General features: G+C 36.2%; 3 protein-coding genes across 13 annotated transcripts in view; 1 reads left to right on the top strand and 2 right to left on the bottom strand.

The window, feature by feature from the left end:
* Positions 1-3088: 3088 nt before the first annotated feature.
* LOC128683539 (7SK snRNA methylphosphate capping enzyme bin3-like) lies at positions 3089-8492 on the bottom strand. Its single transcript, XM_053769262.2, has 5 exons — positions 7154-8492; positions 6346-6536; positions 5662-5996; positions 4874-5092; positions 3089-4262 (listed from the first exon to the last, which is right to left on the bottom strand). Exons 1-5 carry the CDS (start codon positions 8200-8202, stop codon positions 3774-3776), a joined length of 2283 nt encoding a protein of 760 aa, XP_053625237.1. The 5' UTR covers positions 8203-8492; the 3' UTR covers positions 3089-3773.
* A 1489-nt stretch (positions 8493-9981) lies between these two features.
* Positions 9982-12943, top strand: ncd (non-claret disjunctional). The gene is made up of 3 exons (XM_053769263.1): positions 9982-10131; positions 10364-10418; positions 10689-12943. The coding sequence occupies exons 2-3, from the start codon at positions 10410-10412 to the stop codon at positions 12585-12587; spliced, it is 1908 nt and encodes a 635-aa protein (XP_053625238.1). The 5' UTR covers positions 9982-10131; positions 10364-10409; the 3' UTR covers positions 12588-12943.
* A 1436-nt stretch (positions 12944-14379) lies between these two features.
* The window catches only part of IP3K1 (Inositol 1,4,5-triphosphate kinase 1), a 73288-nt gene continuing 61935 nt past the window's right edge, over positions 14380-25732 (bottom strand). For 10 of the 11 annotated variants that reach the window (XM_053769830.2, XM_053769831.2, XM_053769832.2 and 7 more), the window contains 2 exons: positions 15818-15976; positions 14380-15550 (listed from right to left, as the gene is read on the bottom strand). In XM_053769830.2, coding sequence (XP_053625805.1) covers positions 14618-15550; positions 15818-15976 — 1092 coding nt within the window. In that variant the 3' untranslated portion in view covers positions 14380-14617. Of the gene's footprint in view, positions 15551-15817; positions 15977-16087; positions 16318-25732 lie in introns of those variants that run through there. The other variant, XM_053769836.2, reaches the window with a different exon arrangement.

Here is a 25732-nt window from a genome sequence, read left to right as displayed (position 1 = left end):
TTTGGTTTGGAAACCATAAAATGTTAGAATTGTCCTCAAAAGTACTTACCTATCTGTAGGCGTCTTCAATCGAGTGGCAAAGTTCGTGCAAACTTTTCGTAGGTACGTACTTAGTTCACATCCACGCTAAGTTTTAATTAAATGTTCAGTGGGTATCTTTAGAATTTTGTCACCAATAAAATTTACTTGAACTTTGGGAAAGTATCAAAATTGATATTCAGAATTCTACATGAATTGATGGAAAATTGTTTTACTGTGTCTTTAATTACGAAATAAATTATAGTTACAGGTTCCATTATTTTATTTATACAAACTTTTATTTAGTTTCACCTATCCGAATGTTTGCTTGTCTCATTGTCTGTCTGTAATCACTTCTTGCAAGTTAGATTTTTCCTACTTCCAGTTGTCCTATAGAGTGGAAATTTCCCACGTCGCTTCAGTTTCCATGACAATGCATGATTATGATAAGCATGGTGCACCCAGGATCGGCTCCCAACGAGGGAACTCCTCAACTATTTACAGAACGGATATGGGTTTTATGTCAGGCGTTAAATGTCTCTGATTTCTCTGACAATAAAAGCATGTGGCAAAAATGAAATTATTGTAAAAAACTTGTTTTGACTCATAAGACACAAAGTATACAAATTGTTCATCCCTGACCTTAGCGACCCAAACATAGTCGATCTAATTATTCTGGAAAAGCCAATATATTCGAACCCACTATGGGAACACCCTGAGGACCCAATAGCTCATGGACATTTTTACTCAATAACTTTGAAATTGCTCCTCAAATAGAAATAAAGGAACCTTTATAAAATCACTCATGCGTCTGTCTGTCCTTCAAAGCTAATTTTCCCTGAAACTACTGAACCGATTCATTTGAAATTTAGTACACATATGTAGGTAACCCAAAGATGGACAACTGGACAAGTAACTAGTAATAAAATGATTGTTTATTTTGGGGTCTGCTATTGTGGGTATTAATTAAGAATATTAAAAAAAAATGTTTCCTAAAACATTTTTAAATTTAAGTCAAAACAAGCCTTTTAGAAATATTTTACAAGTTATATTTATCGAAACTTTTTAGTGAATACCCCAAATAAAATCTCATTGATTTAATACTTGTCCGTTTTTGGTTCACAGTCTGACTAACGCAAACTCCATCGCTTCAGAAGTTTAGGAGCAAACTAGCTATGAAAGTCGAACAGACAAATAAACAGATGCACGAAAATGAAAAATCTAATTGTGGCGTAGAATAAGTATTTATATTCAAGGGTCGGAACCCGTACCACGCGCGTTTAAATCGCACTTGATTAAGTTATTATTTTTTGTTGTACCTAAGGTTTGCATTGAGTAAAATTTTTTTTCGAATTAAGTTTTACACAAATAAGTTAATTAATTAAGTACCTAGTATATTTTTAAGTCATTGATTTTTTAATGTGGTTGGCGACAAATGGCTCAGAATAGAGACCTTTGGAAGACAGAAGGGGGGAGGCCTTTGCCCAGCAGTGGGACACAAAATACAGGCTATAAGAAAATAAAAAAGTTTTACACCCAATTCTCAAAAGAAAAATATATACTTACCTAGTATTATGCTAAATAGTAATTCCAATTAAAATTAAAATCTAGATTAAGGCGAAAATTTTTCATCTAACACAGTCAATTAATTAACAGCGCGTTATTTATGAGCTTTCCATTAATTAGCGAGCTTTGTGGAGCTTCATGCTTAAAAGTAGGTATTTGAATTTCATAAAATAAATACCAGTCCCGCATTATTGTGCCGCGGGCATTGCGGACGCTGCTAGTAACTTTTTTATTATTTTTAATCTTCAACCAAAAAGGAACAAAAAGGACAACGTAGATACCTAGATATTTATTTACTCTATGAAAAACTCGCTGAAAATAAAGATTTCAAAGATTTCATTTCGAAACTGGCCCACCAGTATTATCAGACTTCTATTTAATAAGAAAAAAATTCTTATCATATTTTAATTCTCACCGATAATTTTATTCTGCTAATCGCGCTTATTTTAAAAAAATCATTTCACATGCCAAATTTATGGAAATTTTATATTTGGTACACATGAATAATAATGAATTTGTACAAAAATATGACTTCATTTTTCTTGATAGTTTTTCAAGGTTTCCACAACTAAGACTATATAGATAACTACTGTCTCTTTTAGCTATGAAAAAATTAAATTTGAAACAAAAATTTCAACTTGAGGTACATCTAAACTAAATGGTTTGAAAGACAGCAACAACAAAGTTCTGTTTTTAACTTTTAAGACACGGAACCTTACAAAAAAATACCATTCCACAACAATCAGATTTACCTAGTACCTAACACTGCTACTTTCTAGGTAACTTATTTATCGCTCGGCCGAAAAGCTTTTCAATTTCGTTAACCCGTTTAAATTATGTTGATTCTTTCTCCGTTAAAGTAGGTAGACCACCATATCATGATTACGCTTATTCTAGTAGGTGCCGCTTCTTTATTAGCTCTGATACGTAAGTTGCGATTAACTTGCTTAAAATGCAGTAAACATACTGAATTTTAAGCAAGTTAATCGCAATTTATGTTTAACTTCTCTATAAATAGCTACAGATTCGTAGTAACGAACTCGCCTTATTGGGGATCCTTCGAGGCGGATATGAATCCAATTTATTACATATTATCCATATTACATATTAACCTTCGTATGGTAACTATAGGAAGGTATATATAATACCTACAGTGAGCATTTAAATATGCAGCGACACTCAAACTGATAACAAAGTCTGTTTGCAATGTAAATGTTGTCGGAAGTGGGTTAGCACCCGCGAAATAGGTTAACGACGCAGTGCGTAATGCGTACGAGCTAAACAACGCAGAGTTCACTGATGAACGGTTTCCTAAAATAACAACGGTCAATTTCTCTCATCGCTCACAGGAGAGGAGTCAGAGGAGAGGGTCAGAGGAATAATTCGTAGGGAAGTTGGTACGCTTGTGGATGTAGTCACGCGTAATTTATCCTACTACAATAGGGCGTATTTCCTGAAACATTACATATATACTTTGTTGTCGGTGAAAAATAAAAATGCAATGTAGATTAATGCTTGAGTATAATATTATAAAATACTTTCAGCCTATCGAAACATAATCTTATGGTTCTAAACCAATATTTACATGAAAAAAGAAAGGCGGGGGCACATGGAACTTTGAAATGAGGGGAGGCGTGTGTGAAGACTATCACTTCGATCATCTAATGATTCGCACTAAGCGTGAGTGATCGCCTTCGACGTCCCCTAATTGCGGAGATCAAATGTCAATACTAATTTAATAAAAATGCACGTACGCAGATGCAACGCTATCTAAATCACAGGTTAAAAAGGGGCGACGCTCACACCGTATTTCATGGGAAGACCACATTATACAACTCGAACAATTTTTAAATTCAGTGGATAAATTAACAGCCTCATTAATCGATATTACAAAATGAGCATATGTCAATTTCAGGCGATAGATCATCAAAAAATCCAAAGCCATTTTTGCAAATCGACCATTAGACAAATAAGGGAAGATCTTGTGACGAAAGAAAATTGTTTTCTGGGTTGCATTGCAAACATTACTATAATGTATTTTCGAGAGCCGCGATACGGTTTCGCCACTGTAGCCGGCCGTCGGCGAGCGCGCCCACCGGAACACCATCGACTAGCATCTAAACACGTGCCGGATAAATGCTAAAAACCGCGTCCTCTCATTTCTACAGCAGGTCCATGTAGCGCGGGGGTCAGTCGTCGGGCCGGCGCGCGGGCGAGGCCGCGGGCGAGGCGCTGCCCAGCGGCGAGGGCAGCGTGGCGTACACCGTGGGCCGCGGCGGCTGGTAGGAGGGCGCGTACGAGTCGCTGCGTGGGTTGTAGAAGGGCGAGTCGTCGGCGCAGCAGTCCAGGTTGGGCGAGTAGGGCGTGGCGGCGCCGCGCTCGGGCGCGTCGTCGCTGGGGCGCGCGGCGGCCGCGGCGGGCGCGTACACCGTGCGCCGCGGCGCGGGCGCCTCGGGCCAGCGCAGCGACGACGGCGCGTACGCGTCCGACCAGCGCGCCTTGCTGGGCGTGAAGTCCCCCTTGATGTACAGCTGCACGGGCCGCCGGAACCCCTTGCTGGCGTGCTGCGGCACGCCCAGGATGCAGCACTTGCTGAACCCCACCTCCGGCGACAGCAGGTATTCGCGGAACTTGTTCGGGAACAGCTCGATCGAGTTGAAGTTCTCGTAGATGGTTGGCTGCAAAAGAAATAAATTATTGTTAAAAGAAAAACTAAATGAAGACCAAAAATAAGAAATACATAATAACATCGATAATTTAGTAAACAAAAAATTATAAACGTCAAAAAATTATTTTATTAATTCTCAAATTTACTGATTGATCTAGAATCGGCTATCCAATTAATAACAATAATACTAAATTATACAAACAAGGTTAATTTTAATTCAATATATCAATGTTGTATATAGAATTGTATCACTATTTTAATGTCAGATGCATAAAAACCTATAAACAACTTCTTTTGTAGGTCATCATGACTACACGGAAGGTCTCACTTTTATGTTCGATCCCCAGTCAAATCAAAAAGGAAAAAACATATTTAAGATTGTTATGAAATGTTTAAATGTATTCGATTGCATAATCAGATGCAATAAAAAGAAAAAAATTAAAATAAAGATAATTTCAACGGCGACTGAAGGGATAAACATATAGTATCGACGAGTTAGTATACCTCAACAAAAATTATTAATTCGAGGCTCACCCAATCTGTTTGATTTGTCTATATAACACTAAATAATAGTCTAATTTATTTTTTTATAATGACAGTGAGTTTAATCTTAAAGCTTACCGTCAAACGCTTCTTCTTCTTATAGCTGGCCCAGTTCTGGGCCTCGACGACGAGTTTACCTCCGGGCCGCAGATCCGCGAACATGCGGCGAAAGGCACGCTTGAGGCCCGCGTCGCCCCAGTTGAGATGCAGCCACTTGGTGGTGGACAGGCACAGGATCAGGTCGAACATCGGACTCTCCGACCCCAGCGCCACATCCTCGCGCGGCACGTAGTTGCCCTGAAAATAAATAAATTAGCAATAACGAATGGTAGTGTTATTTACATGCTATATCAAAATCCCTTGGCAAATATAATGTGATGTAACATAAAATATGTTACTGATTATGTACAATGTGTATTAGAGTTTACTATTAGTTATATGCACAGAATCGACAAAAAAATCCAATCTTTTATACTGTCCTTAATAATATAATTTCTCTGATTAGTAACAAAAATTTTAAAACTAGATAGATTTGATCAGCTGATACCGTTTATTTCACATTGCAAGAAAAAAAGGTTCTATATTGATCTAGAAAACAAATAAGACATTGGAGAACTTAAACATAGTGTCTGATATTGGATTGTTTTAATTTTTCGATTTTTTTATTATAAATATCATCTTGTCTCAATCTATAACCTACTGTATATTAGACATAATCAGTTATTCCCTTTACAGTTAAAATATAGTTCTCCACATAAATATACACACACTTCGATGACATCACAATTTCTATTAAGATACCATTGACGCATCTACATTAAGCATTACGTCATATGGCGTAATGAATAAGTAACAAAAGCACTTACATGTTTAAACGTAACATTGTGTGGGAATGTAAGCGACGTTGATTCAGCAGCCGAGTTGCCGAGGGGTCCATACAGCATGGACATGGACATAGGGAAGAAACACTGCCCAGGATCTTGCCTATGTACAGATTTCCTGTTCTTTCTCTTTTTTAGCTTTTTCCCCATTATTTTCTTAGGATCTTCCTTATCTTGCTTTTGATCTGTTGCACAATCCTCGCATTTTTCGTCCTTACATTTATCACAATTTACAGATTTTTTATCCTCCCTAGATTCATCTTCTTTTGGCTGGTCGGTTGGGACCTTTATAAATGATTGAAGATTCTTCCTGGCTCGCCCTGGAAAGTGGAAAAAATCAAAGTGGACAATTGGTTAAAATAGTACAAAACCAATTACAATTCCAATAGACTATCAAGTTGGAAGCAAGACAACTAAAACTGATAATTGAATTCTATTAAACACTTATGGAGATAAAACATAGCATTATTTTTTCTAGCTTAAAAGTAAATTTTCAATCTCTTCTAAAATATTTTTGAGTAGGTAGGTATACTGGACTAAACACTAAAAAAAAATTAGTTTTGACAACTTACACCAAAGAAAATTAAACATCGCCCAAAATGTTATTTTATGAATACTTATAAATTAACTATGACACTCTTATATTACACACCAATTAAATATACATACCAATTAAAACTGGGTCAATATCAATGCCAACAACAGAACGAGCACCTAGGGTTCTTGCGACAGCAATGGAGATGTGGCCAACATTGCACCCAATGTCCAGCACATCCTTATTATGAAACAGATGCCTATGCATCTCGAAAACTTGAAGGCGGACATCCATCATTGCATTTAAATTTCGGTAACCATAATACCTGAAAAAAGGAACAGATTAATATTAAAGTTGGTGTAAAATCATTTTTTATTTAACATTATAAATTTCCATCCTAGTCTGTTTTCTGCCACAGATTGTACTCCATCAAAAGAACCTCATTCTTAATTTGATTAATACTATAATAATTAATATCAGAGTTGAATTTCACTTCAGAGTAACTGATATTATATTTTATTTACCATTTTTTTATTCACTGTCTTTAGGTACCATGTTAATTTTATTTATGTATATTGAATAAATTGAAATCTTGAGATCAATTAACACAAGCATAAACCCCAAAAAGCAAATCTTAATCTGAGTAGTAATTATTTCAGTTCTACTTTAAAGTAATATGAATTATTACTAATGATTACTGAACTGTAACACAAAATAAATATACAATGCTAACTTGTGTAGAAAACCATTTAGTAAATAGTAATGTTATGACAATATAATTCATACAGGAAATTTATCTTTTACCTATGCATTCATTATGGTAAAAATTAGCAACACAACACAGATATAGCAAAATAAGAAAACATTACTCATATTCCTACCAGACTCAATAAAATAATAATCAAGTTAGAATTATGAAATCAGTTTAAGCAAAATATTTACCTGTCATAATTTCCATACTGATATCGTGAGTTCTTGGGATGAAATGTTGGTAGCTTCTTTTCCTCTTCTGACAAGCTTTTAAGCTTAGTACGATGTGGAGAAGCAGGGCGCTCTGGAGGCTGCGTGCGGGTTTGTGGCCTTGCTCGCATCCAAGCTCCCGGTTGTGGCACTACAGGACTTACAATCTTATCCAAGGAATCCATCCTACGAATCTTTTTACCATCTTTCCCTTTTTGTGATGAATTGTCACTGTCACTGCATGACCGTTTTCGTGACTTTGATGTTGCAGCTGAAGTGGATGGTTCAGGAGGTAATGGCTCCTTGATTCCCTCTACTTTTACTTCAGCCACCTCTTTTATTGGAGACGGATAAGAATTGTCTGTTGTGCGTCGCCTTAGTCTAGCCTTTTTACGAGGTTTTCTCTGCTGCATCTCTAGCCTCTTCTCATACTCCTCATTGTCTAAGGGCTCCATCAAATTTAATGGATCTCTTATATTCGGGGGAATAATAACATCAATTTTTGCCTTATGCCTTGGAGGAGTAGGCAATGGTGATGACTCTGGTGTAACAGCATTCATAGCTCTATTTATATCTTCATCTTGTAAGCTATTCAGATTTAAAGGGTCTGAGATATTCCCTCCAAGAAGAAACTTTGTGGGGGGTATAAATACCTCCTTACGAGGTCTTTTATGTGGAAGAAAGAACTTAGAAATTGTAGGAATACTCTGAGCTCTTTTCCTGCCCTGCTTAAATTTTGTAGCTGTGTAATGGATCCTACGTACGGTACTCCTATCGCTGGTATCTTTGGCAGGTAAATGCCCCTTTTTGCCATGACGCGATTTTTTCTTGGTCTTTTTCGTAGATCCGGTAATAGAATCTTCTTTTGATGTATTGGCTTCAGAGGCAGATTGGCAATTGGACACATTCACTGAGGAAGCGGTAGTATCAACCACCTCGTTTTCCGATATTTCACCGCCAATTTCATTATCTGCGATTTCTAATTCACTGTTAGTTTCACAGGTAACTTGATTTTCTTCAGGGCTACCCATTGCGTAAAAATACTCAATATCTACATATTAAAATATTTCAAAGATCAAATTTACCGCCACTTCGGTTCTTGCAAAATGTACAAGGACATCCGTCAATGGAGATAAACAGGTTAACAATTGTTTATTTGTAGGGATTCGAGCTGTATAAGTCAACTTACACTTAAACCATTACACTAATAAACACAATTCAAGAAGCATTACACTTTAAACATACATCAAATACAAAAACCACATTCTGATAATTTTCAGAGCACTACACTCAACCTATCAAAAATGGCAATTTGACAGTCAGCCATTATATTCATTATCATTAGTTTGTTTTCTCTATTTCCGACTATCGTTTCCGGAAAAACATGACGTTTCTAAATAGTACAACATGATTGGTTGCCTAAACTAACACTGACTTAATAACCAATGAAATTACTGAAAATAGAACATGTAAAAAACAAAGAAAAATAACGCAATAAACACGGAAATATTACAAAATAAAATAGAAACGAACGCTTGAATATTCATATGCACAATTATGAACGTACCTACCTATTTTACATAAATAAAACGTAACGTAAAAAAAGTTGACAGAGAAAACTATTGGCCCACACATCATATCTTCCATTTCGCTCATACAAGATGAGTACATCACATCTCATTCTTGTATAGAATTCACAGAACGGTAAAATAAATGCACCACCTACAAGTGAACAATAGCTTTTATTGGTTCAATCGAAATAGACAGAGTGCAAAATATTATTGGTTAATAGTTAAAATACGCCTTCAGTTTAAGTTACAAAAAAGTTTACTTTGCTGTGACATACATCAATAGTGCCGAACGTGCCGGTCACGGTACCAGTCACAAGCTCGGGCACCAATCGGTCGTCATCCATGCAATGCAAATGCAATACACCTAAGAAATGGATATTGAAATTTTATTCAGGGATAACATCAAAATCGACATTAACGACCATGAAATTAATTAAATTTTACGGTCTGTCAAGAAAGTGAAGAAAATAAATGAGGGCACTAAATGTTTAAATCAATCTTGACCATTCTATTTAGCATTGTAATGGCAAATAAATAAATGTAGTTCAGTATTTATCTACCTAGGTACATATCGTGGTTTTATATTGAAAAAGATATAGCTATGGCATTCCCTATCATGATTTATTAAATGTGTGGGCATATTGCGCAAAGCTCAGCGCAGATGGCGCTACTGGTACATCTAAGGTAACAAACATTGCCAATGAAGACAAAAAGCGCCTTTTTCAATATTGTTGCAGATTTACGACCAAAAATACCTTCTACGCAATCGTGGTGCGAGTTTAAAGTAAAATTGAAGTATTTAGTGGATTATCCTAAAAATAATAACACTATTTTAGGTTATGTTCTGCATTATTTGGTCAACTGTGGTCATAAACTGATATAAACTTGATTTTGACTAAAAATCTTACCTGTATGAAGTCAATATTTTAATAAGTCTTCACGTGTGAAGTGTTCCGAGCTTTTTTCGAACGTTTACCGACTCAAAAATTTTACAGCGTGAGGCGTTTCGAAGTTTTTTATCTTATGGAAAACGATTTTTTCCAATATATTGGCACCCAAATATGCTACATTGTTGTTGTATATTTTCACAAACGAAGGTTTACATAATGAAAGGATTGATAAAGTACTCTAAAATAAACGTTTTATTCGACATATAAAAAGGCGGCAAAGCTTTTGTGTACCTAACATACAGTGCTGTACTCTGGTGGGATAAATGTGCAGTAATCTCCCTATTTTTGTATACATAGCAACACTAATGTCAGCGGCTCAGCGCGTCTCGGCGTCTGTCTCTAGCTGTCAGTTTTGAAATTTGAATTTTTTAAATGGAAGATATCCGTTTTTGTTTGACAAACAATTTGCTGGTGTTTTTACTTGAAGGCATTTTACAAAGTTAGTATTATAGTAGATACGTTTTAAATATTAATTCATGTTTTTAAAGTGACATTAGTTTTGTGTTATAATCTTATGCCATTTCCCTTATACATATTATTCTATTTATAACACCCCTTTTGCATCCGTTACAAATACATGACTGCAATTTTTGTGAACATAGTGATAGATACAACTACCAAAATATGGTGAAACACTCAGAAATAAAATAATTAGTAATTTTTAATTACAGAAGAATAACTGAAGTGGGTCTTAAAACTTCCAAAAAAGGAACATAAATGAACAAGGTTGGTATTTTAGTGTAGCCTATGTTATATAGCTACTATTTTTAAATCAAAATAGTATAGATAATAAGTAATAATAATGTTAGTACCTACCTACTACATTTAGATCTGTTAGTAAAAATCTATTTATTCTATTTATCTATTACTTCTGGCACTCTGTATTATGCCAGCAATGATGATGAGAGAATACTTATGAGTTCAAATAAATGGATAATATCGCAATACAATAATTATTGTTTTAAATTACATTCTTGTACTTATTTCACATTACAGATGTCCAGAATTCCAAAGTTGCCTATATCTGCTGCAAAAGAGAACAGACCAGGTTTAATGAATAATCGTCCAATCACTCGTACTATAGTAAATGGACTCAGTGATGCTGATAAGAAAATTTTAATTCAAAACCACACCAGACCTTTGACCAAGACTGGTCCTGGAGCAACATTACCTGCTCAACGACTCAAACGTGCCGCTACGATACCATCTACTGCCCAGCCAGCTAAAATAACTAAGGTTGAGAGAAAACCTGCAACTGTTGCTCCAAAAATTCCACCATATGACTACAAAGCCAGGTTTAATGACTTATTAGAAAAGCACAAAGTGATTAAAAGTGAATTTAATGAGTTAAAAGATAAACATGTTGAGGTATCTGATGAATATGAGAAAGTCAAAGAGTCTGTTCATAGCTGTGCAAGTGAAAGAGATATACTAAAAGAAAAATTGCTAAATACTTTAACTGATTTAAGAGAAAAGACTTCAGAATTTGAACGAATAAAAGTGGATTTTGACATTCAGAAGCATGAGAATGAGAGTCTCCATAGAAAAACTCAGATATTAGAAGAAGTGACCACGAGTTTGAAGAAAAAGACAGCAGAATTAGAGAGCTTGCAGAGTGATTTTGATAGTTTGACAAGAAGACATAACAGCCTTAAAGAGGAGACAGAAGCATTGAGGGTCCTCTCTGATCATCTTAAGAAAGTTTCTGTTGAATATGACAAGCTTCAGCTTGATTTTAAAGAGGCTCAAGAAGCCATTGTTAAGTATAAAACTGATGCAGAAGCTCTTCAAAATATATTAGCTTCTATGTACAAAGAACAAAGGGACTTGAGAAATACTATCCAGGATTTGAAGGGCAATATTCGTGTGTACTGCAGAGTTCGTCCACCATTAGAATCTGAGACAGCAAAACCACTTTTTAACCTAAATGTCATAGATTCCTGCTCAATTGAAGTGGAAAAAATAGAGTTGAATTTCAGTTCTGCACGGAAAGGGAAATCTCAGCATGCCTTCACTTTTGATGGAATATTCACACCTCATGCTTCACAAGAGGATGTTTTTGCAGAAGTATCTACTATGGTCCAGTCTGCTTTGGATGGATACAATGTTTGTATCTTTGCATATGGTCAAACAGGGTCTGGCAAAACATATACTATGGAAGGTGGCTGTGGCACTGAGCAATATGGTATCATACCTCGAGCCTTTAACATGATATTCACTTCCATGGAAGACTTGAAAAGAATGGGATGGGAGTTAACTATTAAAGCTTCATTTTTAGAGATATATAATGAAGTAATTTATGACTTACTGAATTCCAGCAAGGACCAGGTGAGCCATGAAATCAAAATGGTCAATTCTAAGGGCATTGATGTTTATGTTTCCAACTTGAAAGAGGAAGAAGTAAAGAGCTCTCACGACTTCATCAGATTGATGATATTTGCCCAACGTAATAGACAAACAGCTGCCACACTCAACAATGAAAGAAGTTCTAGGTCACACTCAGTTGCACAAATAAAAATTTCTGCTATCAATGAAAAGCGCAAAGAAAAATTCACAAGTCAATTGAATTTAGTTGATTTGGCTGGATCTGAGAGTGGCAAAACTACTCAAAGGATGGATGAAACCAAACACATAAACAGATCATTATCAGAACTTTCCAAAGTCATTTTGTCTCTTCAGACTAACCAGTCACACATTCCCTACAGAAATTCCAAACTGACTCATTTGTTGATGCCCAGCCTTGGAGGTAACTCTAAAACTCTCATGTTGGTTAATATCAACCAATTCGATGAATGTTTTAATGAGACTCTTAACTCCTTACGGTTTGCTACGAAGGTAAACAACTGTCGGGTAATAAAAGCAAAGAAAAATTTGACTATGGTTGACACATTATAATTAAGTTTAGTATTATGTTAATTATGTATTGACATTTGTTGTGTATGAGAAGATGGATGTGATCCGCGAATTTATTGAATAAGTTCGCCGAATCCCTTTGTAATTCTCCTCTGTCTTTTGCAACTGAATGCAACTAATGCTGTGGCAGTTCTAAATATTATTATATAATTTGTAAACTTGACAGAGTTGGGGAATTTTAAGCTCTTGTTAATTTTAAAATGTTTTTAAAAGTTTCTCTTATACTAATTTTTAATTTAGTGACTTATTATTCTTCAGTTTTAGATATAGTAATTTTGCTTGTAATCAATGCCCTTAATTATATTATACAATAATAATAATATAATTGGTACTAAGAATTTGATATATTTTATTTACCAGCCATCATAGGGTAATACATACTGGCTATACAGTATCGCGAAACAGATCGCCGAACATTGCTGGTTTGATTGCGGTAAATAAAAGCTCTCATGCAAACGACGAAACGTTCATTATTCATTCGCTTCGGAATCTGAGATCGGCGATAGTGTGTAGCCGGCGTAAAATTAAACTGTGAGAATGAGCCATTTGACTAATGTCATTCACCATCGCCACGCTCATGGCCGAATATGGTGTAGCTGGTATCAGTGGGTTTTAGTCTCGCACGATATAACTACGCCTAGATGGCGTTAGTAGTCTCGGCAGATATAGTTTAATTTATCCTCGACTACAGAAGGAGGGAAAGTTATAAGTTTAACGTTGAACCGACCAAACGGCTGAACCGATTTTGGTGATTATTTTTATTTAAAAGAATTTAATCGAGAGTGAAATGTATGTTCAGACATTTGGAAATCGTCACTTTTCTTAGGAGTCGGGGGTTTCTTAAATTTTTAATAAAATTTTTAACGTTTAGTTCAATTACATATCCACGTCGAGTTAAAGAATCTCTCCTCGACTGTTCAGCTTATTTTGTACAATTACCTTTTGGCTTTTGGTACATCGATACCTATAATTTTTAGTACCACCACATAATCTAAACTCTATCATGATATGTATCAATTTTCTTTTTTTTTTCACGGTCCTTTTGGATTAAAACGATTCCTTCCTCCACGTAAAGAAACCTCACTAGCCTTCATTCTACCTATTATTTACTTCCTCCTTGCTTACTAATTCTCTCTCGGACTCTGACGTTTGTAACTCTTGGCGCTGCATGGCGAAGTTTCGTAAAAGGATACAATAAAACTTGGAATAACACATAGGTTAGTATACTTTCTTTCAGTAATTCACACGGCAGAGGTGTATGATATATAAACGTGGAATTTTGTGGTAATATTTGTTACTGCGTAGAAACTTTATAGTGATTTGAGTTGGCCCATAAAAGAACATAAGTCATGAATTATTAAATGATGACACGGGGTGTTCTGGCTCAGCCACGACCGTGGTATCTTGGAAACTTGGTATCTCTATCTCATCCGAGCGTTTTGCCGGTTTCTTCCGCTAAATGTCGAGCCCGAGGCCTGACTTTCTACTTTTTCTGCACTGCGTACCTACGGTCTTCGGCATCCTTTTAATCAGCCAATATTCCCTTAGCCAAGGTTTGCCTCTTCTGCCAGGGTTGGACGGAAACTGCATGGCTAGACATTTATTCGTCTGTTTTCTCTCAAATCATAATTGATATTCCAGGCACAATTTTATTAAATGTAAAACTCTTACTTACCTACATATTTTTTCTTGATCGCTAATATTCTTCGTTGCAAGGTAATCTAATAAAAAGTAAATAATACTTAGGTACTTGCTAGGATATTGAAAGGGTATATAAATAATAACCATTTTTTAATAAAAAAAGAATGACATTTTAATAATAACTATGGACTAGATCAACATTTTAGGCGATCAATCGCAATTTTCTTGAACATGAACATATCACAATACGTTTTAGTTAGGTACATCTCCATGCAACGACTCGAGAGCCTGGGAGCGGTACGGGCTGTGGCACGAGGCCAGCGAACGGTGACAACGACCGAGGCGAGTCCGGGGTCCTCTCGCCAACATGTTCAACGTGACACATCAGGTTCTGTCACTGTTTCATCGCTTTGTGGAGATAACTTAGCCGTTTCTATAGTGTCTATCAGTCTATCTAAACCGTACAGGAATCCTTCTTCGTGATTGCCTTGCTGCCAAGCCGAGCGGTGGTTTACTTCAGTACCGTCAGGGACTTTTCTGGTTTTTGCAAAGTCTATTAGCCAAGCGCCAACGCGCTCATCGTCATAGATGATGAAAATGCTGCTGCCAACGATCTCATGCGTTTTAAAGTATTCTGAGCGCTCGAATAGATCTCTAATCTCTCGGAGTCGTGCGGCAATGGCAGTACGAGCACGGTCGTCGTTTCCGAGGAACCGGGCCACAGTGGCAGCGAGCTGTTGTGGCTCGCGCACTTTCTGGAGGTCCGTGAGAGGAGGCTGGCCGGGGAGCTTCACAGCTTCGATCCTGAAGCCTTGTTCCGCGGAAGACGAGCGCTGCTCACGGAACTGCATGTAGCGTAGTTTGGTAACAGCACGCGCTGCATGCTCAGCCTCGGTGGGAGCTTTGGGGTCCAGCCGCACCATTTTCTCGTAGAGGTCGGTGCGCGCGCGTGCATTACTGACTTCATCTTCGAGGAAAGTACGTGTTCCCATTTTAATGTCCATCACGTGGGGGTCCCGGAATCCATGGAGGAGATCCTGGAGCTCAATAAACCGTTCTCCAGAATACTCCAGTTCACGGTAGTAAAGCGGGATAGCGGTGCGCATGTGCGGGCAGGCGGCCAGGGCCTCGTAGGCGTCACGCTCGGGGTTGTGCCCAGGGTGGTCGCCGGGTGCGCGTCTCTTCCACACAGTGCCGGGGCCCGCGGGCGCTAGCGACCCCGGGTGCCCCGACAGCTGGAACCATTCTGATGAGCGGGACTTCAATAGTGCGTCCGACGCGGGAGCTGATAACTCTAATGCATTCTGTAACAAAATAAAGAAATAATTAGATTTTAGTGGAGGACATTAAGTAGGGAATTGGGCAAGATAATGGTATATTTTAGACCCTCAAATTTAGGGGAACATCTTGTCTTATCCTGCAACAAATTAAAATTATAAATTTTTAATTTTATTTTCCTAATGAATGAAAGTTAAAAATGTAAGAACAAATTGACTGGGAGCTCACGCCTTTATAGTTTAATATATGACTTTATTAAACATTTGATACATAATTATTTAAAATCAACTTACAATAGCTAGGAACTTGAGCAGTTCTGAAGGCTGTGCAGCCTGCGCGGGCGCCTGCGTGGCAGCGGGCTCGGACGGCGCGGGGGCGCGTCTCCATCTTTTGAACAGGAGAGCACCCTCATCTTTGCGCCAGCGTTCGTCTTCTTTGCCAGGCACAGCGACCTGAGGACAACAAAAAATACACGTTCAAACACCAATGTAATTTACACCGGAACAATAGCACTTCAGGAAATATTCACTTTTCTAAGACATCACTGCACATTTGAAACGTACCGCTAAAATTTTATTTGCGGCATAGAGAAGTCCGCCAGGGCCGAGACGGCTCAGCACCGACTGGCGGGAAACACTGTTCATCTTGCTGGTGACGGTCATGGCGTGCGAGCGAGTGCGGCGAGGGCGCGAACACAACTGAGAAATGATAACGTAGTAGAAACGCGAGCAACGAGCGATAGCCGTGAGTAAGCGACTGCTGCTAGTCTGCGAGTGTGCCGGTGGGAGGGTCGAGCGTGGTTTTATACCGGCCTCGGCTTTCTCGTGACGTCGCAGCACGTCACCCTTGCCGCCTCTCTGAGTTTTCCTAAACGCCGCTGTTTTTCACCAAAGTTCATGCCCATGCCCATTGATCGGTTCGACACCGAGAAAGCCGCGCGTCACTTTCGCCACAATCAGTCGCCAACAAGACCTCGTCTAACTATGAAATTTTATGTACTTGTGTTACCTAAAATCAGTCGTACATTGTTTTCTTTTAATGGATGTCGTATTTTTCTGCCTTTTGGTGAAAATTCCTACATTAACGATATATATCTAAACAATATTGAGTGCTACGAAATAACTATCCTGATTATCCTTAAAAATAACAGAATAGATAAATAGAAGCAGAGTGCTTCAGCATTATTTTTAAAAGTATCTATGAAAAGTGCCAGACAGTAAGAGTAAAAATTCCCTATTTACGGAGGTGAGCACGATTTTTGGAAAATTAACAAACAATAAATAAATAAAAGTTCGAACTAGAATCCACAATACTTACACCTTTAATATATCTACGTAGGTAGGTATGTATTGTATTTGTTCATCCGCGTCTTCGTCAGCGTAGAATAGTTACTTCTGACAGCATAATTATATGTTTTTTGATTAATGTGTTTATCCATGCTAGATTACTAATTTCTAGGACCAACATTTTTGTGTGATAGCAAAGTAAGTCGTTTTTCCCACATGATTTACGTACAAACTTTCACCCCCCCCATTATTTGGGAGTTGATTATTGAAAAAAGTAGCCTGTTTGAACGGGATTATTTACATACATGCATACTAAATTACATTAAAAACCGTCCAACGGTTTAGCCGTGAAAGCGGAACAGACAGAACAGACAGCATTTATAATATTACTAGTATGGAAGTCTGGATTTACATGATGAGTAAATACTTCAATATAATTAACTTAAATATTACTCAAAATCCCATGACGCATGTAAATAAGCAACCGGCGTGGATAGGGCCCAGTGGCTCATTTCAGTTCCAAATTCATGAAACGCAAATCTGAAACGCTGACGTTGGCAGTGTCCTTACTATGTGACGCAGAGGGAAGGAAGACGGCCCGCGAGCGCGCACGGTATCCAAACGAACATGACGCTAGCTCTGCGACTATGTAGCTCATATAGCCTAGATCCCTTCAGGTTGTCAATAGAATTGACGTAAATTTTATATATTACGCAACTCGCTTATAAAATGTTTCTGCAAATTATTTTGATATAGTTTACTTTAATATGTATGTTTATATCCTACTTACTATATATCTTACATATTATAAAACAAAGTCCTTTGCCGCCTCTATTTGTCTGTCTGTTCGCGATATACTCAAAAATTACTGCACGGATTTTCATGCGATTTTCACCAATAGGATGATGATGTGATTCCTGAGGAAGGTATATAATATATTGTTTCAATTTTGGTTTTACTATTATAATTACAAAACATAAGTAATGTTAGGTACCTACCAAATAATTGTAATGACTCTCCTAATCAATGAATCAAAATCATTAACATGCACTCACGTAGGCAATTTTTAATGACTGTAGTCATTATTTCGCGATTTCTCATTCATTAAAACCTGCAGGGCACGAGACAGATCATACTGAATGCACATCAAAATATACCAAATTGAATGTTCCTGGAAAATCCAGATAAACACTAAATATTTAACACCCTTTAGTCAAGTCTCAATTTGTATCATATTTTCTTGTAATTTACTGTATTATAATCAGGCTTATCTGTATTTAAGAGAAGGCTCCACACTGCAGACGTTAATAAAACAAATATCGGTACAGATCAGCAACTAAAATACATCGATTATTTTTCATACCATATTTCCCTATGTGTACGGGTCAATCAATACTTTGTAGTTCAAACAGATGCCTTTAGGAAACGAAGAAAATCTGACACCAGTGTTAGCAATTAACACGCTCGAAAAGAAAGTACAAACCCTTATTGCTAATTACTAATTACTAAACAGGGAATATATGGAAACTAGTGGTTCCCAGTCTTAATTGCCCCAGGTCTCCGCTGAGTAAATACATGATTTCAAGCTATAAACCTACTTTATAACTTTCTTTTTATCCCATCATACATCAAAAAAGAAGTAGAATTCGTTAATCGTTGTTGGTTCATGATTCAAACATTTTATATTTAGTTTATGTCCGGTAACGAATCATTTTATCGGACATGTAAGTATAAAGATATAGTCCTTTTACCGTTACCCTAGTAAAATCTAATAATAATCGTTAAACCAGGAATGCAGGAGATTGTGTTATAAAGGCTCTGGAATTGACCGTAAAATTACAAATGTGACCAACAAACCAAACATCACTTATGGAATGTGCTTGATAAAAAAGTCATACGAAGATAAAATAGTTACAATTACTTCAAATATTTCTAACTTTTCCTGCTGATTATGTAAGCAGTTTTTCGTTTCATGTGTCATTTTAGAAATCTGCGAAGAAAAATAAAATATGGTAAGTATATTGTCTTTGCATAAAAGATCAAATAATTCCTCCGCATGTATTTCTGTTAAAATACTGGTAGATACAAAACCATTAGATTTTTCCAGTTTTACAAATATTCGTAGCGAAACAAGTATTGGTTGTATTTGAATGTCTTTTAAATTTTTCCTCTATTTGTGTATGTAACAGAATAGTGTAAAACAGGTACCTATCTAATACCTACCAACACCTACAAGGTAGAAGAAGTTACGAAGTACCTATTTATTGGTAGATGTTTGTTATATTCATGTCGATGTTTTTTAAATTTTGATTCAGTGCTCTCATATTGGTCCACACAAAGCAATAAATGGTACCTATCTACTCTTCTTTAGTCCCTCTTCTTTGCACAATTTAACAAAAATAATAAGTAATATGTTTTATTGCTTATCGTCAATTGACAAAGCTCTCGTAACGAATCGTTTGCCTTCATATTTGTAAGGCCATATTGAACACGCATTCAAGCCTATTCGCCCGTATATGGGCAAATCTAGAGGTATATATTTATATAGATATACTATAGGTAATACTAAGTAGGAAAAGATGCATGCGGCCTCGAAATATAATAAGAAATGGCATTACAAGTACAAATGTCTCCACATTTGTGTGATCTTTTTGTCCCTGTACCTATCATCTATTCTTGTTTTAGAGAAAGAGTGACAAACATTCCAACTAACATTCACGATATAGATATAGCCCTATAAATAAGTTAGTTTTTAGTAGCAAGAGAGACTGTAGGTTAGACTAGAGTCAAAAGAGCGATAGATAATGGGAGTACACAGCTCAGCATTGCTCCAGTAATATCGACTCCAAATGTACTTACTGACGCGCAAGTCATACCTAACTAATTTGTAATTAACTATAACTATGTAGTTGCTTATTGAATGTGCATTTTAATGGAAAATTATCCAGAACTTTTGAAGTTATGGGCACCAGAACCCATGTCTTCGAAGACGTATGTAAAAAAAATTGAAATGTCACGCGAAAGACATGTGTTTATTGATTATTCTTGCACCGTTGACGCGGATTAATGGTATTTGTTCCCTATGCGGCTACGTGGCGGTGCAGTCAGGGTCAGCATTTGATGTGCAGTGCATTGCAGCTTGCACTAACGCCGATATTATGCGCAGACGGCGCGTGGATTTAATGCCCGTCTCGAGGCCGCTGGTTGCATAGATCTTGCAATTTAGAGTAACTATTTTTGTACAGTGTACAGACATTATTACGAATAATTTAGCGGATTTATAAATGGAAAGGAATTTCTGGTTCTGGTTATTTAGTAAGGTATCTAATGATGGTAAATGAAGAGATTACATAATTAGCTAGTAATTTACTTTGAAATTACTACCTATACGAATAGTTAAAAAAATGGGGTCATATCCATCATTGGCATGTTTTTGCATTTTTTTGAACAGAGTAATATTGCTTTATTTGTTTAAAATAAATTGTTATTTCTGTTGGGGCGGAGCCAATATGGCAATATGATGCCTATAAATTAATTTAATTAGTTATATGTAATTCCCCGAAATATAGTTACGCGCGCTCTATCCTCAGTTCATAGAACAGTGCAATGAATGCAGTAGATACTGCTGTTTAGACACTTTATGGCTAGTGATAAAATTTTCTTTACACGAATTAACATAAACAAGAGTGTATTGATTTTAAAATCGATTTACGTACTAAAATACTAGGCAGCCAGTTTATTTTACTATGTCACAGAATAAGTAAGTAGTAATAATAAACTAAATTACGATAGCGACCACAGGCCATTTAATAGGTTAAATGGTCTGTGATAGCGACTAACAAAAGCTATGTAAATAATTTAATAATGAAAAAAAAAAAAAAAACATCCGTCTCGTATTTTCGGGGAAATCGACACATTAAAGAACCACATACAATCGGAAGGGGAGGAGGAATTTCATCAATGTACAGTATGGAGATAATGAAATACTAATACCACAGACTACGGTTTATTCCCCATTCATAATGCGCAGTGACAATTATTACAAACGCATTAGATTAATGCTACTAAGAAACCCAATGCTGGTATTTCGCGGTGAGGAGCAAAACCAATTTAAATCTAATGAATTAGTCTGAAAGCCGTAAAAGTGAAAGTATTTGAGTAGTATAAAAGTTCAAGTAATTCGTAATTTTCTGAAAGACTCAACAAAAGATACGTAGACTTCAGCCACTTACTATGCTAATTATTTGTTAAGCTGCCTACTTAAATTAACGTCAAATAAAAAATAACTTATTTGAAAGAAAGACTTTAATCAATCGATCATAATTATTTACAATACTGTAAGGATTAACTATTTCAATATATTTTTATTTAATGAAATAATACAGGAAACAGTAATTTTAATTTGAGTTAATAATAGCACACAATAGACCAGTAACTTCATATACATGTGTAACGGATGTGACGTTAGCTAGTGTGGTACATCCAACATATTTGGTAGGTGTGCTCTAGACGTGACTGGGTTACCAACTGTGGGCACCACGATAATGTTATATTGTTTTTTTGTAGTTCTGCAAATAACCGCTTGGCATCGACTTTGTACATTTGCGGCGTGTGTATAATACGACCACGCCATATGTTCCCGTGGATATTTTACGAGGAGATTAAAATTGAGAATTAAAAGCTTTGAAAGCGGAGAGGCAATAGCATTCCCAAAGAGATAAGTGTCGACAGCGACAATCCTCTTCCTACGATGAGTGAAAGATTCTGCGGTGGTTTACGACCGGCAACATGCACTCCGCTGCATGTGCATGCGCCCGGGCATAAAACTGCCGCTGAATCTTCTTTATAATATTTTATTATATATTAATAATATTTTATGTAGATCCATGCTCCCTGCTTGTGTTTTCGTGAACCTGAGAGAGATATTAGTCAATATGTCACACACAGTTGTGTGTAAATAAATAAAAAATCATATAAATAAATCTATAACTATTACAATGTTTATCACGACTCAGTATACATACATACTTACTAGATTAGTATTTTTCGTCTTATTACATAAAAACAAATTGTTTACATATTACGTAATTGACATTATACTTAATATTGCCTTGACATGCGAAGGCCAAAATAGACATGTCAGATCGGTATTTAAAAAAAAATTATGGGCAATTATTGTTTTATCTTATTTCATTATAAATCAATTATTAACATTCGTATAACGTTCCGTTGATTAGGAGACTTAAAAAGCATAAATAATAAAATGTACCCTAAATATGACTTATCTCTTGATTTGATTTGGTTTATAGTACCTATTTACCATAGAATTACTTCTGAATTCATAGTAATTACCTAGGTTAAGATTATTAATTATTTAATTAATTAAGTTCTGTACTTTATGGATCACACTACTGTAATATAGTAGTGTGATCCATAAAGTGCATAACTTAATTAAATAATCTTAATAACGATACATTATCTAGATGTAGGTACTTATTTGCTAGCCATTTCTACAGCACGTGTTTTTTATCTACCTACCACATTTTTCTTTTTTATTGGTCTCTCGTACAACCTATTTGATATAATTATACATATTATTCGCAGATTTTCCCCACATATATTTTCGAGATTTTTATGGCCAAGTAGTCACAAAAGTCGTATTAGTACCTACTATACAGTTTGTTACTTTATTATCTTCGTTACATCCAATGACATAGGTACATGCCCATTAAGTATATTTACAATTTGAAACATTGAAGGGGAATCTTCAATGTTTTTTTCGGGCTTTGTGTCTGAGCGCTGTGCGCGTGCGTAGCTAAGTACATAGTCTAAAGGCAAGCGAGGAATGCAGAATTGCAATGTTTTTTGCTATTCTGCTGTACTTTTCCGATATTTGCTATTACGCTACTATTGTCGTGTTAGCGGCACATAATTTCCAAATCAAACACAAGATTATATGTTTGCGCTGGCGCCGCTCTCGGCCACGCGTGAGCTGATCTACATACAAGCCAATTAGATTCAATACGTATTTTTCAAATATAGATTAAGATTTTTATGTAGTATCATTGTGCACTTAGCCAAATTAACTTTTCTGTAACATAACTACATATAAACTATTACAATTATAAGTACTTTAATGGTTCTAGATTTGCACAAATTATTCCACAACCAAATACGTAGTTAAAATACTTTCCATATAGAGACTTTCGTATTGACTTCTATGTTTGACCCATGCTATACAGGTATTGAAACACGATCTCATAACACTCTCGTCTCTATTTATCTGTCTCTCATTGAAACGCTTTCCTAGTTTCTTCCTCAGTATTTGAGCGTTGGAGCCTTGGCAAATATATATCATCAGCATGACACCAAGCCGGCACTTCTTGGGTTTGCCCCTTCTGTTAGAGCCAGGCTGGAACGGCATAGGCAGACATTTGTTCCCTACGAAATTTGCTTCGATCGGATACGGATCTCATAACAATTAGTTAGGTCTAATGCAGTAAATACGTAGACAATCATTCATAATTATTTATTACCTAATAGCAGTGTAACTACCTAGCTGTTGCCAGCAGCTCCGCACTCGGTAGCCTATGTTTGACTTCGGGTCAGGATTTTCCCAAAAGCGAAAACACGTAGTGTGAGTTTTCAGCAGTCAGTGTCTATATATTTTCCAAACCGGCGGCGGTGATTTAGCCCAGTAATTTAGCTGTGAAGGTGTGTCAGACAGATTTTTGCAATTATATTTGTATAGAAGTATGGATGTAGTTACGTAACCACGGCATTAGGACTAATTGAATATATATTAAAAATTATTTCTTAAAACGTAAATATATATTTAATAATATCATTTAGTAACGTCGTCAACTGGAAAAATGTAATAACTCTCTCCAATGAATATAGTTAATGTTATTGAATGTGGTGTCGAAATTACCCAGATGACGCAGCGGGGTATTTGCGACAACAGCTGGTGTTGGTTCAGCTGGCGGAAGCCTGCGTGGCTCCTGTTCCATACTCAATGGTCTGCTGATCTAACCACTTGTCTATGACTCATGGTTATGGCATACATCCACCGTTTTTATACTGCATTACTGACTAACTTGACATCGTATGGCCTGTGATAGGTTAGGTAGGTGATGTGAGGAAGTGAATGATATAATGAACATTTTTCCATCCTATCCCCTCTGAACATTTTTCCATCCTAAAAATATATTGTTACAAATTGTATTTATACATTTCTACGAATGAAAATTTTGTACAGCTGATGGATGACACATGGGTAATTTAGTTTGGGAATTAGATTTCTAGTGTGGATTTCGCAATATCTAACAGTACATATTCTTTGAAAATAAGTAATTGTTTTAGTACACCAACTACATTAATATTGTTGTACCTATTATTATACATCGTGTTCGTGATATGGCAAGGTGGTCAAACCACTCGGTAAGAGTATGACTCATGCGGTCTTTGAAAAGCAGGGCAATAGGGTTGACAAACGTAATTATATACAATAAGTTAAATTATTTACATAATTAAGTAGGATTACATAACTGTGACGTCAATACTTAATAAGTTATTACAAAACGTCAATTTATCAGATGTCTTGCGGCAATCATGAACATAAAATAAAGACTACCAATAGTACTCGTGCTGCTGAGTAAATCAATGAAACGTCAAAGAAAAAAATGTTACGTTCATTATTGGTGTGTAAATATTAAATGACCACCAGCGTAGTCGTCGTAACATTGACTCTCCAAAGATAAGTTTCATACTTTGTTTCAATGGGCCGTTACGTGGCGCCATGTCGGGCAGCTGATATATCATGCATAACATACATGTATTAAATATATACTTAGTTATCTGTTAAATATTATTCGTGCATGACTGTTTTAGACCAGGATTTGAAAGGAGAAAATAAAATTACGAATTTATGTTAGGAATGTGTTTAACACCGTTCTAATTTTTAACAAAAGAAACTGCTAGGTACTTATGATGAGTTACACAAATAGTTTTTGCAGTTGCTATTTCCATTATCAAATCAATAATATTTAATATTCGTATCTAATTTTACAACCTTGTTTTGTACAGAATATTGTATTTTATTGATGAATACACCAAGTATGCAAGTTTCAATTGTATCCAGTAAAATGAGATATGCAGTCACGACTTGCTTTTATATACTAGATCATGGGTACAGTCATACATACCTACGTCAATGATGTTCTGCTGTTAATGACAATGTCTATACTTTTGAAGCCCGATTTAAAAGTTTCAACGACGTTTTGAAACCCACATCAAAATTCATTTACACATAGATATGAATAAATTACCGTATGTATGTTATCGATTTATGATCGAAAAGTGCGAAAAATTATACGCAGAGGTATTAATTTATTTATAGTTGACATTATACATAAAGCGGCAAGTACATACAATAAAAATATTTCCTGTAAGAGGATTTTATATTCCAGATTCTTTTATCTACATTATAATATCTAGTAGTACTCGTATATAAATTCTAATTTCGATAGCTAAAGATGATATCACAGATATTGCCTTTAACTTCGGGACCATTTGGATTTTTTCAAAGATTGGAGAGCACAATAAAACCGCAATTAATAATATCTCGATCTCAAACTATAAGGATAAATCTATATATGTCTGAGGCAGTTTGGAGGTCCTCAGTCCATTTGGGGGTCAGATGTAAATAATCGGCAAGCGGAAACCCTCGGTTGCGAATACAAACAAACCAGGATGGAGTGGAACGGAACAACCGCCGACTTCTAAGAATGACACTCATTCAGGTCAAGGGAGTTTATGTCAAATGATAAAGTTTTTATAAATCTACACAGGACCATCTTTCTGTAAAATAACCTTTGCGATGATGATACTTCAAACGTAATGCCTCTAATTACATCAATACTC

Source organism: Plodia interpunctella, chromosome 3 (assembly GCF_027563975.2).
Source record: "Plodia interpunctella isolate USDA-ARS_2022_Savannah chromosome 3, ilPloInte3.2, whole genome shotgun sequence".
In the NCBI taxonomy this organism is placed as follows: Eukaryota; Metazoa; Arthropoda; class Insecta; order Lepidoptera; family Pyralidae; genus Plodia; species Plodia interpunctella.
Note: the sequence above shows the minus strand (reverse complement) of the source record. Positions and strands in the feature narration are given on the sequence as shown.